This window comes from Epinephelus moara, chromosome 16 (genome assembly GCF_006386435.1).
Source record: "Epinephelus moara isolate mb chromosome 16, YSFRI_EMoa_1.0, whole genome shotgun sequence".
NCBI lineage: Eukaryota > Metazoa > Chordata > Actinopteri > Perciformes > Serranidae > Epinephelus > Epinephelus moara.
In genome coordinates, this window is record NC_065521.1 from 27,400,573 (window position 1) to 27,416,459 (window position 15,887).

At 41.4% G+C, this 15,887-nt stretch overlaps 1 protein-coding gene across 1 annotated transcript in view; it reads left to right on the plus strand.

Annotated features, from left to right (window-relative positions):
- Positions 1–15,887, plus strand: part of LOC126402860 (chemokine-like protein TAFA-2) — a 127,164-nt gene that overhangs the window by 49,930 nt on the left and 61,347 nt on the right. The window contains exon 2 of the mRNA XM_050065179.1: positions 9,828–9,928. Within this exon, the coding sequence (XP_049921136.1) occupies positions 9,829–9,928 (100 nt within the window). The 5' untranslated portion in view covers position 9,828. The remainder of the gene's footprint in view (positions 1–9,827; positions 9,929–15,887) is intronic.

Below are 15,887 nucleotides of genomic sequence, written 5' to 3' on the forward strand. Positions count from 1 at the left end.
CTGGGAGTTATACGCTAACTCCCGGGAAAGTGGGCGAGAGGTACACTCTGAAACGAGGGCTGTCTTATGAAGTGTTACCGAATTTTACCGAGGACTGAGTCCTAAATCCAAGGATGCATGTGTGTATCCTCTTGCCTTGCCTCTGTAGGATCCTTGTTGTCGTCCTACCAAGGAAGGATCCTTGACTTTGAGAAACATCAACAGTCATGACGGTTTCACGCAGCATTGCTTTGATGATCAGCTGAGAATCCCACCTATTGACTGGGTACTATCTACAGTAGAAACAAAATAAAGAAAAGCACTGGTTCCAAAAGAACTACGCAGTGAAAATGAGGCCTACCAGTCTACAACCATGCTAGCAGCTCTACGAAGGACCGAAGTGGTGGCGTGACGAACCGACTGACTGACAGACACACAGACTGGCATTTCCCTCTCAAGGGCCATGCTGTTATAGCACAGCTGAAAACATATCAGCATCTCAGAAGAGTATTTTCCCTTGGTTCAGACTAACCAGCTAGTTGGGTTTTCTCCAGCTCCAGTAAATTCACATAATATAATCTACTGAGTGATGAGGAGAAAGTAAGAAACTGTGAGGTCTGGAGAATAACGAATTTTAACAAGAAAAAGTAATGCCACGAGTTAAACATTAAATACCATCAAATACTCAATACAGTCACCAACCAATGTGCGAGCCAAATTATTTCTGACTCATGATACCAACTGACATCTTGTCTTCATGGCCTTATTGTTCCCGTCCCTCTTCGTCATCCTTGTACCGTTCACTTTGGTTCTTCACTTCCCTTGTACCCACTCATCTCCTTTCCTTTCAACTCTCCTTTCTATCATCTGTGTGTCCTTCTCGTTCCTCTCCGCTGCCTCTTGACGATATCAGACAATACCTTCCATTTTCTTTTGATACTGTTACTTTGAATAGCTCAGCACGCTACTGCGAGTATCCTCATGACCTTAGCGATGGTACCACTCCACAGGAGAGTGAGATAGTCATCTCTCTGTTAAATTCTCAGGATGACTAAGATCCATATCTATTGTTCCTAATTCATTGTCGTACAAATACCAGTGACGTTTGTGTGATGGAGGAGAGACACACACCTCATGAACAAAGAATGAAACAGTCACAGCGTGTTGGGATCAAGTGTTTCAACACTGATTGGTAGAGAAGTGTGTCAGTGTCCTCAGTGGTGGTGGAATGTAAGAACATTTACTTGAGGACTATACTTAGGTACAATATTAAAGGGCCAGTGTGTAATATTTGGCATGGTTTATTGTCAAATCTGAATCTGAATCTGAATATTCTACCTATTAATATGTTTATATAAGTGTATAATCGCTATAAAATAAAATTTGTTTGGTTTTCGTAGCCTTATAATTATGCTTTTATATATATATAGCAAGGGCCTTGCTTTAGAGAGGTCGCCATCTTGCGCCACCATGTATGTAAGGCAGCCCCAGCAGACAATCCAGCCAGCCAGAGAACGCGTTTCGTGTGTATAAATAAACCAACGAAGACAGCGAGAGGAAGGAAGAAGGAGGAGGAAACATTCAGATTATAAATACAAAATATAATCAACAAATAATTTATGATGTATTTTATAAAATATATGGAATATATATAGTTAAGATAAGCCCCGCCTTTACCTGCTGCAAAATTAGACTGGTGTTCACATTTATCATGAATAATAATCAATGATACAACAGCCTATACAATATTCTGAAACGGGCCTTTCTGCACAATGAGTTAATATTTTTGTGCTTTTCTTAAGTAAGATTTTTAATGCAGGGCTTTTACTTATAACAAAGTATTTCTATACTATTGTATTGTTACTTGTACTTAAGTAAAAGATCTCATACTTTTTCCATCACTGGTCCTTAGTCTTATTTTTGGCAGCTTCCTCTTCTCTCATCTCTATTCTCTATTCTATCTCTTTCCCAGCTGAATGAGAAACACCATCAAAGCGGTGACTTAAAGTTGATGTTTTGTAACACTGGCTGATAAAAGGCGTAGCAACGTACATTTTACAAATCGAGCAGCTCATTTCACCGTTGTTAAGTTCGAGCCACGGATATATTCTAAGCCAGTTCACCTGAAATATGTCTTTGGACCGCTGCTTCACCTTGGTATCGTTACTGTTGACTGTCTGAGCAGCCTGAGGATTACTGTTGTTAATGATGACATCACTGGCACTGGCGTTTGTGCTAGTCCTTTTGGGTTCTGATGTTTTTGTCTGAGCGTAAATCTATGTTTTACGGTCATGTTTGCAGGCCTTCAGGTTGACATCATTGAAACCTGTCTACTGAGAGATGCTGCAACAGCAGAAGGGGCTCGTAGCCTTGTAGACAGAGAGAGAGAAAGTGTGCCATGTTGTCCAGGGGGTTGAAGTCGTTCTGTCTGATGCAGCATTTTGGTCAGTTCGCCCATTGGTCACAGTCCGCACAGGTGCAAACGCTGGCTGAACATTACACAATTCAGGCTGTGTATATGTGTTTTACTTCTGGTCAGGTTCATGTTCAGACTGACTTTTCATTAACCGAGGGGAGTAAAAATAACTTATGCAGACTGACAGGTAACTGAGTGATCGGACAGTTTTGGTGATTGCCATCTTGCATCTTCAGGACCCTCATAGGAAATCAGATTTGCTTATGAGCATTGTTAGAATTATTAGACTGCAAACCAACTGCATCTTATAAATGATGACTCACAGGTAGAGACAGGATAAAAGAGAAGCATCTCCTACAACAAGATGTTGTTTGATGTCTGTCTTTAACTGTCATATATTTTGGTGTTGTTGTATTTGTCTGACAACTGCCACAGACACAAAAGGAAGGACAAGAAAGAAAACCAACTAACTAAACTAACGGGGCGATAATACTGTGACATCACTATGTGAAAACACACTCTTTAATGGACCTGAGGCACCAAAGTAATGGAGTAACAGATACAGGCTTTACATGCTGCTGTTTTAACTGCTTTTGACTGTCTGATTGATCAGGAAAAATACCTGCAGCTACATGCCAACGTGCATATGTGTTACTATGGCTGCCCATTGTAAAAATATTAGGGCTGGGCATCGTTTAAAAAATTACAATACCAATACCATTACCCTTAAAGTGATACTGATACCAATAGAGTACTTCATTCATTGGGTACTCATAATACTGTCTTTCTTTCATGTTTTGGTGGCTGCCAACTCCATTAGGACACCACACTCAACTTCACCACACCATATACTATATGGATTGTAGAGGCTGCTGCCGGAGCATGAGCTTTGCACTGGGGACAGTCGCAAAAAGTTCGCTAATCCATCTGGGAATCTGTATGGTCCAGGATTAGACTAGCCTGAGTGTCAGACTGAAGCTCCCAGAACCTTCAGTCTGACATGGCTTCCATTGAAGGCGATTTACAAGGGGGAGGGAATTTGATTTTTCCCTAACCAATCAGTAGAGATCAACGACTCACCCAGAATCTGACGTCATTAGTATCCATGCCTCGGGGGTGCCGAAAACAAGCGAGCATTGCCCGTTTAAAATGTCTCCGTCGTCGTGCACGCCCAGCTGCATCGCCGTTAAATCCAGTTTAGCAGCTTCCTTAATTTGGTCCTCCATTAACGCGAGTAGTGGCGAAATACCTCGATAGCATCGTTAATGTGGTCTGTAGGATCTGTAGTGGTCGCCATTGTTGCTATCCTTAGTTACCCACCGGCGTACAGCTTGACATCAGCGTGGCGCTGACTGGCTAATCGCTAGACCCCCGGCGTTCATTGGTCCCTCCATCGTTTGGACGAGATAAATCGCAAATTCATTGAAGTATGCCAGACCACAGATGCAAGCCTACTCAGTTGAGTGGGCGGGGTCTATGGTCTGGAACCAGGCTAGGATTAGACCCCCGTTACAAAAAGATCGAATGCAGAGATAGTTTGACTGGAGACACCCTGATACTACTTGGTACTGAGTTATTTCGGTGAATAACTTCAAAGGCATTGGGTACTGATACCCTGCCCTATGAATATAGAGAACATGTTTATTACACAGATCACAATCAGCAGATGGATTTAATAGTAGTTTAGCAGTTGAAGTCAACACATATTTACTTTCAAAAAACACTGGTTGTTCTGTTTGCTTTCAGTCCATAATCACAGAGAAGATTGATTGTTTGGTTGGCAGCAGAGTTTAATTGACAGCTTTCACACCATCCCAATTGAACCTCACTAAATCAGCAAATGCACCGCAGTTTGTTTTAACCAAACAGGAACAATATGAAAGCACCCTAAAAGTGGTTTATACTCTAGCTGCACAACCTGCTGCCTAAAAACAATCTACTCTCACTGGCAAATTATGCCAATATTAAAACACTATAGATTCTGTTTTTCTGGATAAGAAATAACGTGGTGGCACTATATATCTTCTGTCAGCAAAATCACTTCATGTTAATTGCCACAGTAACTGATGTAGAGAGTACAGGCATCCCATTTTCCAAATGGCGCATATCTCAGGGAATGGAAACTCCTTGAATATTAATGTTTCCACTACATTTTTCTCATCGACCGTTGGGAGATCAACCAGAGCTCATATGCCCGTGAGATGTCTGTCCAGCTTTAGCTAAGATGCATGCAAACACACACACACACACACACACACACACGCCCATGAACACGCACACAAATACAGACTGGAGATATAGAAGGGGAAGCTGATCAGCCGCACGGAGCGGGGAGGGCATTCCAATGGGACTAATTAAAGGGATGGAACAGACTGCAGAACTCATCGGAGACCGCCACTCTTTCTCCAACTCTATCTATTTCTTCTCTTGCTCTTCCTTTTCTCTCTTGCTCCGATGTGTTCGGTTAATGAAAGCTACTGTACATCATCCAGGGTTACAGGATCCAATGCTGCTTTCTAGCTGCTATTCACACCGCCGGATAAGGAGTTCTACCTGACGTCTACAGCACCTGAAGGGGCTGCTGGAGACACATTTTCTCAACATGCATGCATGTGAACAACATGCAGATAGATTCAGAGAGCAAACAGAAGTGTTCTCAAGCAGTTAGCATGCAATCAGTTTTTGAATTTTAACAAACTCCCTAACTTACACCATGCAGTTTTCTTTAGTTTATCAATGCATGAAAGTGTCTGTTGTTTGTGTGTTTGTGCACATGTGTATGTGTGCACATGAGTCACCAGTGGCTGCTGAGTTTGATACTGATGGAGAGTCAAGCTGTTTAGATGCTATTGATCAGAACCCCATGTTCCTGGGCAGTCAAACACACACACACACACGCACATGCACACACAGCTCCCCTCCCTCTCTCTTTTCCTGCTCCTTTCTGAATCCATTTCTATATCGCACACCCACTCATTTCTGCGGCAGACAGACCAAACAACCAGCCAAAATGAAGTGGCACTGCATCATCACAAACACTGCTGTGTGTCTAAATGAGCTGGAGAGGAAGCAGGCCGCGTCTCTGCTTTGTCTCCTAATTATTTACTACTAGCAGAGCATAGGTGTGGACAGGAGGAAGCGGGAGAAGACGACGGAGGGAGGAAAGAGAGGATATAGGGACGAGGATGAATGAGAGAAAAGACAAAAAGCGACAAAAAAGCGTATATGTGTTTGATTCTGTGTGTGTGTGTGATGCCCTCTAACCAGAAAAAGCCTTGGCTCAGCGTGTCTGGCTTTGCAGCTTCGCCCAGCTCTAGAAATGCATGGCTGCATAGTCAGATGACTCACACACCCAGCTCAGAACTCAAGCCAGGGCTTAACACACACATACACACACACTTCATCATGGCTCAAACGTACACATGCACGCGGATATATGCCCAAATACGCACGCACATAAAAACACATCAGCACATACAGAGATCCGACCAGCCGTGTGTATAATCTCATCTGCACTGAGCTAATCTGCACAGACTCTCACACAAACCTGGAAAGTTTGGTTTGTTTTACTTACATCATCACATATCTGCTCACAAGTATTTCAAAAAATAGTTTTTTTCTTTGCAACACCTTTCTGGCTCAATAGGAAAGAAAATCAATCACCATGAAAAGTATATAAAGAGTGACTCAACATCAGGGATGTACTGGGACTAAAATCCAGCTCAGATCTTTCAGATGGAGAGGCCTTTGATTATTTTTTTCCAGCAGTAATTTGAACACTAATACAGTTTTTGTGAGACGAAGAGAATCTGGTGATGCTGAAGACACTTGAGGATGTCTTGATGACCCCTCGCCTACTCAGTTTGTATAAGCACCACTGCACTGCAACAAGACCAGGCCAGGGAAGCCGAGGTGAGCTGGAATACTAAGGGTGCTCTCACACCTGCCCTGTTTGTTTCGGTTCAATTGAACTCAAGTTCATTTGGCCCCTAAGTGCAGTTTATTTGTGAACTTGGGTGCGCACCAAAACCACCTGGACCGAGACCTTCTTGAAGAGGTGGTCTGGCTCCAGTTTCAACCTAACTCTGGTGTGCTTCATTCGAGGTGAGAACGTGTTCCCGAATCCCCAATCCAAACCGACTACAGTCGCATTATGCATTGTTTGAGTTAAACAAGCACAAGTATGTTACAGTCCTAGTCCAATCCTGAGTCCCAGTTTACTGCCAACTACTGCTAACTCTGCCCTAAACGTGCACAGTCAGTCAATGGAGAGCTCAAATAGTTGCAAAAGATTTGTTACTTTGGCACATTTAGCTGCACCTTGCACTAGCATGTTTCGCTTTTTAGCTCCTAACTTTTCCACATCACACATTTCACCATGTTCACTTTAATCTGGGCAAAAGATCCCATCAAAAATATATTAAGACAAAAACTTACTCTTGGAGAGTTGAACAAAGTGTTCTGGGCAAACCTACATCCTCCCAACCACTCAGATACACCCACTTCCTGTGTATTTTTATGTCAACATGGGGTGTTCAAGCTAAAATGGGTCGTTAAGTTTCTCTTCATGTTCTATCTTAGTCTCACACATTTGCTTTTGCAGCGCTAGCCTCCTGCAGTTATTTATTCATACACTTACACACACGAATACAAGCTTACTTACAAAACACAGTTTCCCTGGTGGAGAAAGAGTTTGTTTGTCTGTTGTGGAAGTTTCTGTCGACTCGGTGCTCAGAATACAAAGTGCTTTAATCATATGCATCCCTGCTCACCATCTCTCGATGCAAGCACCTGCCAGCATTTGGACAAAGAGAGAGACACACAACAAGAGAGTTTGTGTGTTTTTGAGTGTTTACTCATGATTGTTTGCGTCATACCCAGAATAATATGATAAAAAATAAATAAAGTCCATTATTAAAACTATATTGCTGTCTAATAATAAAAGATAATTCTTGGTTGGTTCTGTTTTTATTAGTCTGTTTTTATTGGGTTTGTTTTGGGTTTTTATTGGAAAATTTTCATTATTGTTTTTTACTGGAAGTTTTATTGCCTCATTTATGTGTTTTCGTGTGTGTCAGACACACAATTCTCAGACCTGAGGAGGCTGTAAAAGCTTTGTACTGCTTTGGTTTGGATTACAATACTCTTCACTCAACAGATGCCATCTATTTGCAACCATCCAAATATACAAACACATACGCAGTAGTTAATCACTGGACAGCGACACTGTGGACCGTATTAACAGAACTTGGCTCATCTCTGTTTTTGACGTTGTTTTCTGGTTGGCGGCCAAGATGGAGAATTAAACAGAGTTTCCAAACCTACAAATACTGATAGTCTCCTAACTTGTGATCTCCATCAATTCATCCTTTAGTTTCCCCCTCTCTTTCTGAGTCACTCACCATCTCCCCTTCTGCTTGAATGTATTTGCAGTAAACAATAATTTCCCCTGTGTAAGTGTTTCTTTCCTTTTGCAAGGCAAAGAAGTAAATGCAGGGTGTCTTTATGTTTTAGAAATGTTTTACGGGTATATACTTCAACAAAACTAATGCTTGATTTATGTTCGACTCGTTGGGCACGGCGTATGTACACGTCTGATATTTTCTAACTCAGAATCAGGCTGTAGATGTAAGTCTTTGATACGCTCCCCTCTGCAGTTTGGAAGAATATTGGGTTGCCGCGAGGAGAAACCCACATTGAGAATTCCGCTTCAGCTCGTGTCTGTGGGAACATCCATGGGGAAAGCACAACTGAGGCTTAATGCCCGGTTCAATCTGTAAGCAGAAGCGCCGCAAAGTGCAACAATATTCCGTGACTTGCGGCATCAGAAACCAACAAAAAAAGGCGTCCCTTGACGTTGTCATGATATGCGGCTTACACTATAACGGCAGCTGGCTCGGATAAACATAGTGGGACAAGGCCGAAAGCTAAGGCAGCGAAAGTCTGACTGGGATGAGCAGGAGCGGTGGTGGATGGGTCCAACAAACACTGACTTTCACCCGAGACAGCAGTGTTTATGTCCCGTAAGATTTTAAAGCCAAACCCTGTTATTTTTTCCTTACCTAACCATGTGTGTTTGTTGTTGAAGGAAAAAAAAACGTCAATTTGCATTGTTGTACTGACGTAGTACCGTTATTTTGAAAGAGACTGTATGTAAACGTTCAATCTCCTGTGAAAACGGAAGTGTATTTTGAAAGACGACAATGCATGTAACAGGCAGAACTTGATACGGTGTCCCAGATGATCACCAACGAACGCACCCAGGGTACCTTGCACGTCGTATGTGGATGTGGAAAGTCCCTGAACAAATGTCAATATGTGATGAGGTTGGAGTGAGAATGTACCCCCTTCCTTTCAGTGCACATGCACATGCAGTTCACATTGGACATGCCATGACCACAAGCTCCTTTGCCGACTCACGAACTGCAGCAACAGTTTCGGCATCTGGTCTTATTTTTACTGCAAACCGTGAGCGAATCTGGCTGGAAAACACACTGAGGATCTATTATAAACGATATAAGGGACATATAGATATGATATAAATGATCTTATTATGATAAATGATATAATATGCTTCCAGGGCTTCAACGTATTTGTCAGCTGTGTCTAAATAGAGAGCAAGAGAGACAAGCGGACACACACATGCACACACAGACACACAAGCAGTTTTGCATGTGATAGGAACAGAGCAGGGAGGCAGAATCGCTTATGGACTAGTGCAGACAACTGTGCTTCCAGTGTGAACAGCCAGGCAACTGCTGACGGGTGCCTGTGCGACAACTGACTCTGTGAGGCTGTGTTAGCTAAATGCTAACATGCTCTCAATGACAATGCTAACATAATGTTATCTATCTTATTCAATGTTTTACCATGCTAACATTTACCAGTTAGCACTAAGCACAGAGTACGGCTGAGGTTAGTGGCAGTAGTTCTGCAGGTAAACTAAAGTACTAGAAAAATGTACAATTGACTTGACGATGACTCACCAAAATAATCACAATTCAGTCTGAAGGGAACATGAATGTGTGAACCAAATTCCATGGCAACCCATCCAATAGTTGTCGAGACATTTTACACAAAGCCACAAATGTCAACCTCATTGTGAAACTAGAGGAAAAGTCAGGAGATCACTGGAGTTATGAGAATTTATCGTCTGGGAACCATGAGCGTCTGTTCAGAATTTTATGGCAATCCATCCAATAGCTTTTGTGATATTTCTCTCTGGACCAATGTGACCTACGAGACTGACAGACACACCAACACTGCCATCTCCAGAGCCCTATTGCTAGAATGGCTGAAAAGGCAGTAATGGGGAATATATCTGAATTTATATGCCATCAGCAGTTGAAAAACATTATGCAACAAACAGTGTATTATAATCATTTTGTTTGTGTGTGTTGTCTAATGGAGTATCTGTGTTTCTCTCTGGCAGAATGCGGGAACGGGGTCCTTGCATTTGTGGAGTGGGTGTGTGGAGTCTACTGCTGTCCCTCTGTCTGGCCTCACTCACACAGGCGCACAGGAGCCACACAGGTAGGTGGATGTACGCCTGTTCATGTGTGTGTTTCTGTACAGCAGTGTTGTAGTCACGAACACCTAAACCGAAGTATGACCAAGAACAGAGTGTGTGGAGGCAAAACCAAGACTTTGAAGGGGTTGAGACTGAGTCAAGACCAGACCAGTGTGAGTCCCACTTGATATGAAAGATCCACATTCACATAAAAACAGCCACAGAAAACAAATAAAGATTCCTCTTAATTCACCTTGTTCATTGCCATACTGTAAATCTGTGTACCATGAGAAATGTCTTGACAAAATAATCAAAAGACATTGCAGAGGTGAATTGTATGTAAGGGAATTTTTCTTTGTTTTCTATGAGCAAACAAATAGAAACACTAAGGAGCTGAAATCAATGTAACCATCTATATTCAGCGCTTCTTTTTTGCAAAGAAAAATTGGTAATCTCCTGGTGGCTGTGTTCTTGACAGCTCTTGAAATAAAACCCTGAGTCCTCCTTGGCTGAGACCGAGGCGAGACAAAGTAAAAATGCAGATGAGTCTGATCTGAGACCTTCAAAATGTTGGTCTAAAGACCGTTCTCGAGACCAAGACCATATTCGAGAGCTACAACACTGGTGTACAGTACATATTCCTGTCACTTGGTCAGTGTCCGTGCGCAACATTTATGGTATTGGATCTATCGTGGATTACCACTGCAGGCAGCCTCTGCAGCCAATTTCTTCTTCACGTGCTGTAAAGTTGGAGTGAATAGGCCGCGTGCCACCCGAGGGAATGCAGAGGTCGGATTCACAATGAATTACGAGGCCATGAAGGCCGGATGCCAGGAAGAACACACAAAAAGTTATTTAATAAAAGGAAGGGGAATACGAGCAATCCAACAAGAAAGGTCCTCTCAGTTCAGGGGCTGTCACGTCTTCGCAGTCCCCATCAGATCAGGGTGTCTTTCCAAAATGCCTGTAGGTTACAGCACACATAGCGAGCAGTGAGCCTTATGGATTAGAAATCCCTGGCTGCGTGATACCCCTCCCATGTGAGCCAAGTGGCTGAGTCACTAGCATGATTGAGCCCAGAGGCATCGCACTGCTTTCCAGTTCATTTCTCATGTGAAGGTTGGGTATCTTCGCCTCTGTGCTTTACAATGATCACCTGTGTGTGACACTGAAAATTACCTTCCTCTAGGGAAAAACAGCTTTAATAGAGAGCACGACGTACCTGCTACCTGTGTATGAATAAGAGCTTTTTATGTGCCTGAGGTCATGCCGTTCACTTACATGCATTGGTGGGGTGGAAATGTGAATATGATCTTCTGTGTGTATCTCTGTGAAGCTTTCAGTGTTAAGAATTTGTTGAAAAGTGTCAGAGAGGTGAAACTCCATGCTCATTTTATTGGCTGTTTTGTAACAAATTTTATTTTGAAGTGATAATTTTATTGCTGGATGTGGATAGAAAGATGGATGGATAGAAAGATGGATGGATGGATGGATGGATGGATGGATGAATGGACTTCATTGATCTCAAACTGGGCAATTCTTGTGTTACAGCAGCAGATTATCCAGGTATTACAAACTTATTGTCTCATAAAGAATAGCTACAGTGTGGAACCTTACATGAAGTATAATCTTAACAAAAGACAAAGACCCCTGTGTGCACAGTTGCACATGGGAACGTTAGCATCAGCCTTAGAGACTGGAAGGTTTAACGCCACCCTAGAGGAGGACAGAATCGGTTTGTTGTGTAATTTAGGTGAAGTTGAGAATGAGATTCACTTCTTTTTTTATTGTCCTGTATATGCAGATATGAGGGATGTACTTTTCAGTAAAATGACCCTTAACTGTGTTGATTTTTTTTGGTTGGATTATCATGAAAATTTGAGTTTTGTCTAAGAAAGGGAACCTTTTTTGTGGCTGAATTTCTTTGCCAGGCCTGGAATAGAAGGAGTTTTCTATTTTGTATGTGCTCCGCCCTCTAACAGGCTTTCCTATTTGTTAAAATTTGAGGCGAAGGGCATAGTTAGAGGACGACACACATGCTCATAGAACTGGAGTTACATCCAGGTAACTACTGTTTTTGTTTCTGGACTGAGGGGTTAACTAACATGTTCTATTGATTGTTACTGCAATATCACTGTAATTGTGTCTTGTAAACCCATGAGGGTTGGGCACATGTAAGTGTGCATGACACAAATAAAGATCTATCAATCATTCATATTACATGGGAAGAGTAAATACATAAGATATATGTATATCAATAGAAAAATAAACAGACTTTATAAATTAGAGGTCGGTCGATTTTGGATTTTTAAAGGCCGACAAAATAACAATATTTTAGAACAGGATTAAGCCAATAGTAAATTAACTGGCTGATAAAATAGAAATACTGAGAAATAAGACACAACTAAATAAACATATGAACTAAACATTAAATTAACCGTAAAAAATCTAGGGGGAATAATATTTTTTAGCTATTATTTTTCCTCAACCTGTGATTCTCAGGCACACAACTTCGTGTATGGAGCTTGCATTCTTCCATGTGATCGGTGATGGGAAGTATGAGAAGTAAGTACTAATAAATCAATTGACCTCTACTACAAATACAAAACATATCTCTGTGGAATATCTACAGAATACACAATGTAGAGAATATACTAGAATACACCATAAATATACTAAACTACATTAAAATATGAACATGGGATAATATAATATATACATTAAATAAATGTACAAATAGAAGATAAAAAAAATGCAATGAGTAGAGTCGCGGTGTGAAGATACCTAAGTTCAACCAATGAAAGTGCACTTCCGTCACTCATGGCTCTTTCTGTTCAGGGACAGCATCTTTTCTGAAATAGGAGATAAATAAGTCCCCTCAAAACGGCGTTCTCATAACTATGACTGTTCCTAGTTCTTGTGGCACGGACAAAATTAGAAGGGGGCTTCTTAGAACTATGAAAAAGTTTCTCCAGTCCGAAAATGCCTCCAGCTACACCCAATGTTACCCAGTACAATGAAACTAGAATAAATGTTACTTTCTGGAAACTTACACTCAGTGTCTATTTCATGAGGTACACCTAATGCAGGGAAGTGCAATCCGTGTCCATTTCATGAGGTACACTTTATATGGTGCAATGCAATCCAACACAACTGCTCTGCAATTAGTTCTGTTCTTCCCAATTTCTGATTAGGTGGACATGATAACCCTTAATACCAATAACGTTATTCTGCCCTACAACAGCAAATACTTTTTCCCGTACCTGATATTGATGATCACCTCTGTCCAGTCCTTGCGTCTTATCGCATTTATCTATAGCTGTCTCCGTTTTTGTTTATGGGCAGTGGCAGCTTGTATGCAATAAAATTTAAGTTTTGGGCCATTACTCCTTCAGTTCTGCCACCCAACAACACAATAAGACAACATTTTTAGCCTCCAGTGTAGCCTACAACCTTTGTTTTGCTTCCAGCTAATACAGTGACGTCATTGTGACGTTGGTCCTAAAAGGGACTATAATGTCTACTTTTTTGATGGCAACAATGTTATTTTTTTTTTAACACTCTCATAGAGATGTTAAATAAATAATAGGGAGGACAAAAAAACCACCTCTCCACAACACCTCTTAAGATAATCTCTAAAGTCACTGTAGCTGCAAATGAACAGGAGTTTGAATTAACTCTGTTGTGTGAGCTAGAGGAGGTGTGATTACATTATACTAAAAAACCCCTCAAATATTTTGTCCAATATGTCAATGTGGGTAGGATAAAATCATACTGATTAATAAAACCCCCCACATGTCGACTACGGAGGCCCTAAAGGTGCAGATCTTTGGCGCACCACCACTTTAAAGGTTGAAGCCTGCCACAGACATGGTCAATAACTCAGCAAATTTTATTTCAACTCTGCTCCTCCAGACTCGTGGACCAAAAAGAAGACAGAACCAGGGACGTGACTAACATACTAAAACCTCATCCAACCCCACTAAGTAATAGACGATGACAAAATCACCTGGGGATACAACTAAGATGTGATGATAGTGGATCTTGTCTTTGGTTTGACAACATATGAAAGGCAGTGATGGCTTGGAAATGTTAAGCTCTGCCTTTGGCTCTCATGTCGTGATAAAGTGGCGTGCACCAGCTGCCCTTCATCTGAACTGGTTGTCTTTGTCATTGTTGTTACTGCGTGTCTAACGTCACTAATGCCAAAGATATCTATACTGCAGTCGGTGTATTGTGTGTCTCAACATCTGCCTTGTGCGGATGTTCCATTAGCGGATGACTGAAAAGGGAAAATGATTGATGAGTCTGAGTCTCTTCTGTAAGTCTTTGAAAAGAATGCAGCTTGGTAGACAGATAGCGAGCGAGTCCTTTGGCCTTCTTTGTGGAAATTGAAAATTTCTCATAATATTATCACTTCTCTGAGACTGCAAGGTTTTTGTGTGAGTTTATGTGTGTGTACAGTATGTATGTGTGTGTCCTTGCTGTAATGCGAGTACCTATAACCATGACTTTGTGTGTGTGTTGTTTCTGTTTGTGTGTAAGATTGACTCTGCTGGCTGCCAGGCATTATCTCCTCCTCTCACAGAGAGATTTTTGACAAGGCAAGGGCAAACATTTTCATAAATGGAAGAATGGTGAAAAGACAGAAAGAGAGAGAGAGGACGTAGATGCTCTCTTATTGTGGTGCATCACCGGGCTTTCAGTGAACTGCTGAGGTCTGCACAAAGCAACGAAAACACTGGCACCATCGGGTGAAGGCAGATGAATGGCAAAGTCACAAGATAAGAGAAGTCTAGCAGTTTTAGCTTTGTGTCGTTGAAGATTCTGTCATGCTTATTTTATCGTACTATCCTCTAAAATAGTGGCAGTAATGGTGGTGTCAGTATTTTAGTCTGACATGGTTGTAAGTGTGTGCATGTGTGTGACTGGGCATGTGTACCGTCTGTGTGCTCCCGTTAATGGGTGATTGATTGTAGAGTAAGTTGTAATCAGGGAGTTACAGCGTTATCCAGTTGCAGGTTGTCTGAGTGGAGGAAAAACAGACGAGTAATCAGATAATTACTAAATACAATCCCTTAGGTCACTCCAAGGTTGACGCTCTCACACATACAGTACACACACAGGCTGCCTCTTTCTCTTACACACACAGGCAAACACATATACTGTATATGCTACCATATAAAGAAAATTTCACTGTATTATTACCGTGCTGACAGAGCGTCTCAAGTTATTAAATTCAGCTCTCATGAAGATGGAAGCCTACTGCATGATGGTTGCTGCAATTTTATCTTCTACTCCTCCTTTCCTTTGTTAACTTAAAGGTATAGTATGCAAGATTTTCAAAAAAAAAAACCCAATGTATATTCTCATACAGAAATAATCAATCATCATTTATGACCCAGTAGAAGTGCTTAGTGGTGTACTTATCTGCAGAGACTCTGCTCCCTGCTTGTATTTTCTCATTTTGGTTTGTTTGGGACTTTTATGGGCTGCAGCCTTTGGGCAGTGGTGTGTAGACCCTAACCAATAACAGCACGCAGGTGAGGCTGGGACTTTATAAAAAGGTAGTGAACTGGTTGTAGGTGCAAGCATCCAAGAGGAAGCTACAAAAACCAGGGACGCAGCACCAAAGAAACAGAAATATAGCAAAGCGAAACACTTAGTGGACAAAGCTTGCCCCAAAACAAGAGTGAATCTGGGGTTAGCTCTCACTTTCTTTTTTTACTTAATTAAAAAATTTTTTTGTGGCATTGACATGTCAGTTACAAGAGCATAATGAAATAACTGAAAAATAATAAGAGCTAATGAAGCAAAAACTTGGGTAAATACACATTTTTACAGCCTTAAGGATCAGTGAATCTATTGATATTATTTCAGTCCACTGACGTCTTTTGTCGTCTTTTTCCCATTTTCTTTCTGGCTGTTCTTGTAGTCTCAGTATTTGTGTCAAGTTCTCTATTAAAAGATTTCTTCCACAGT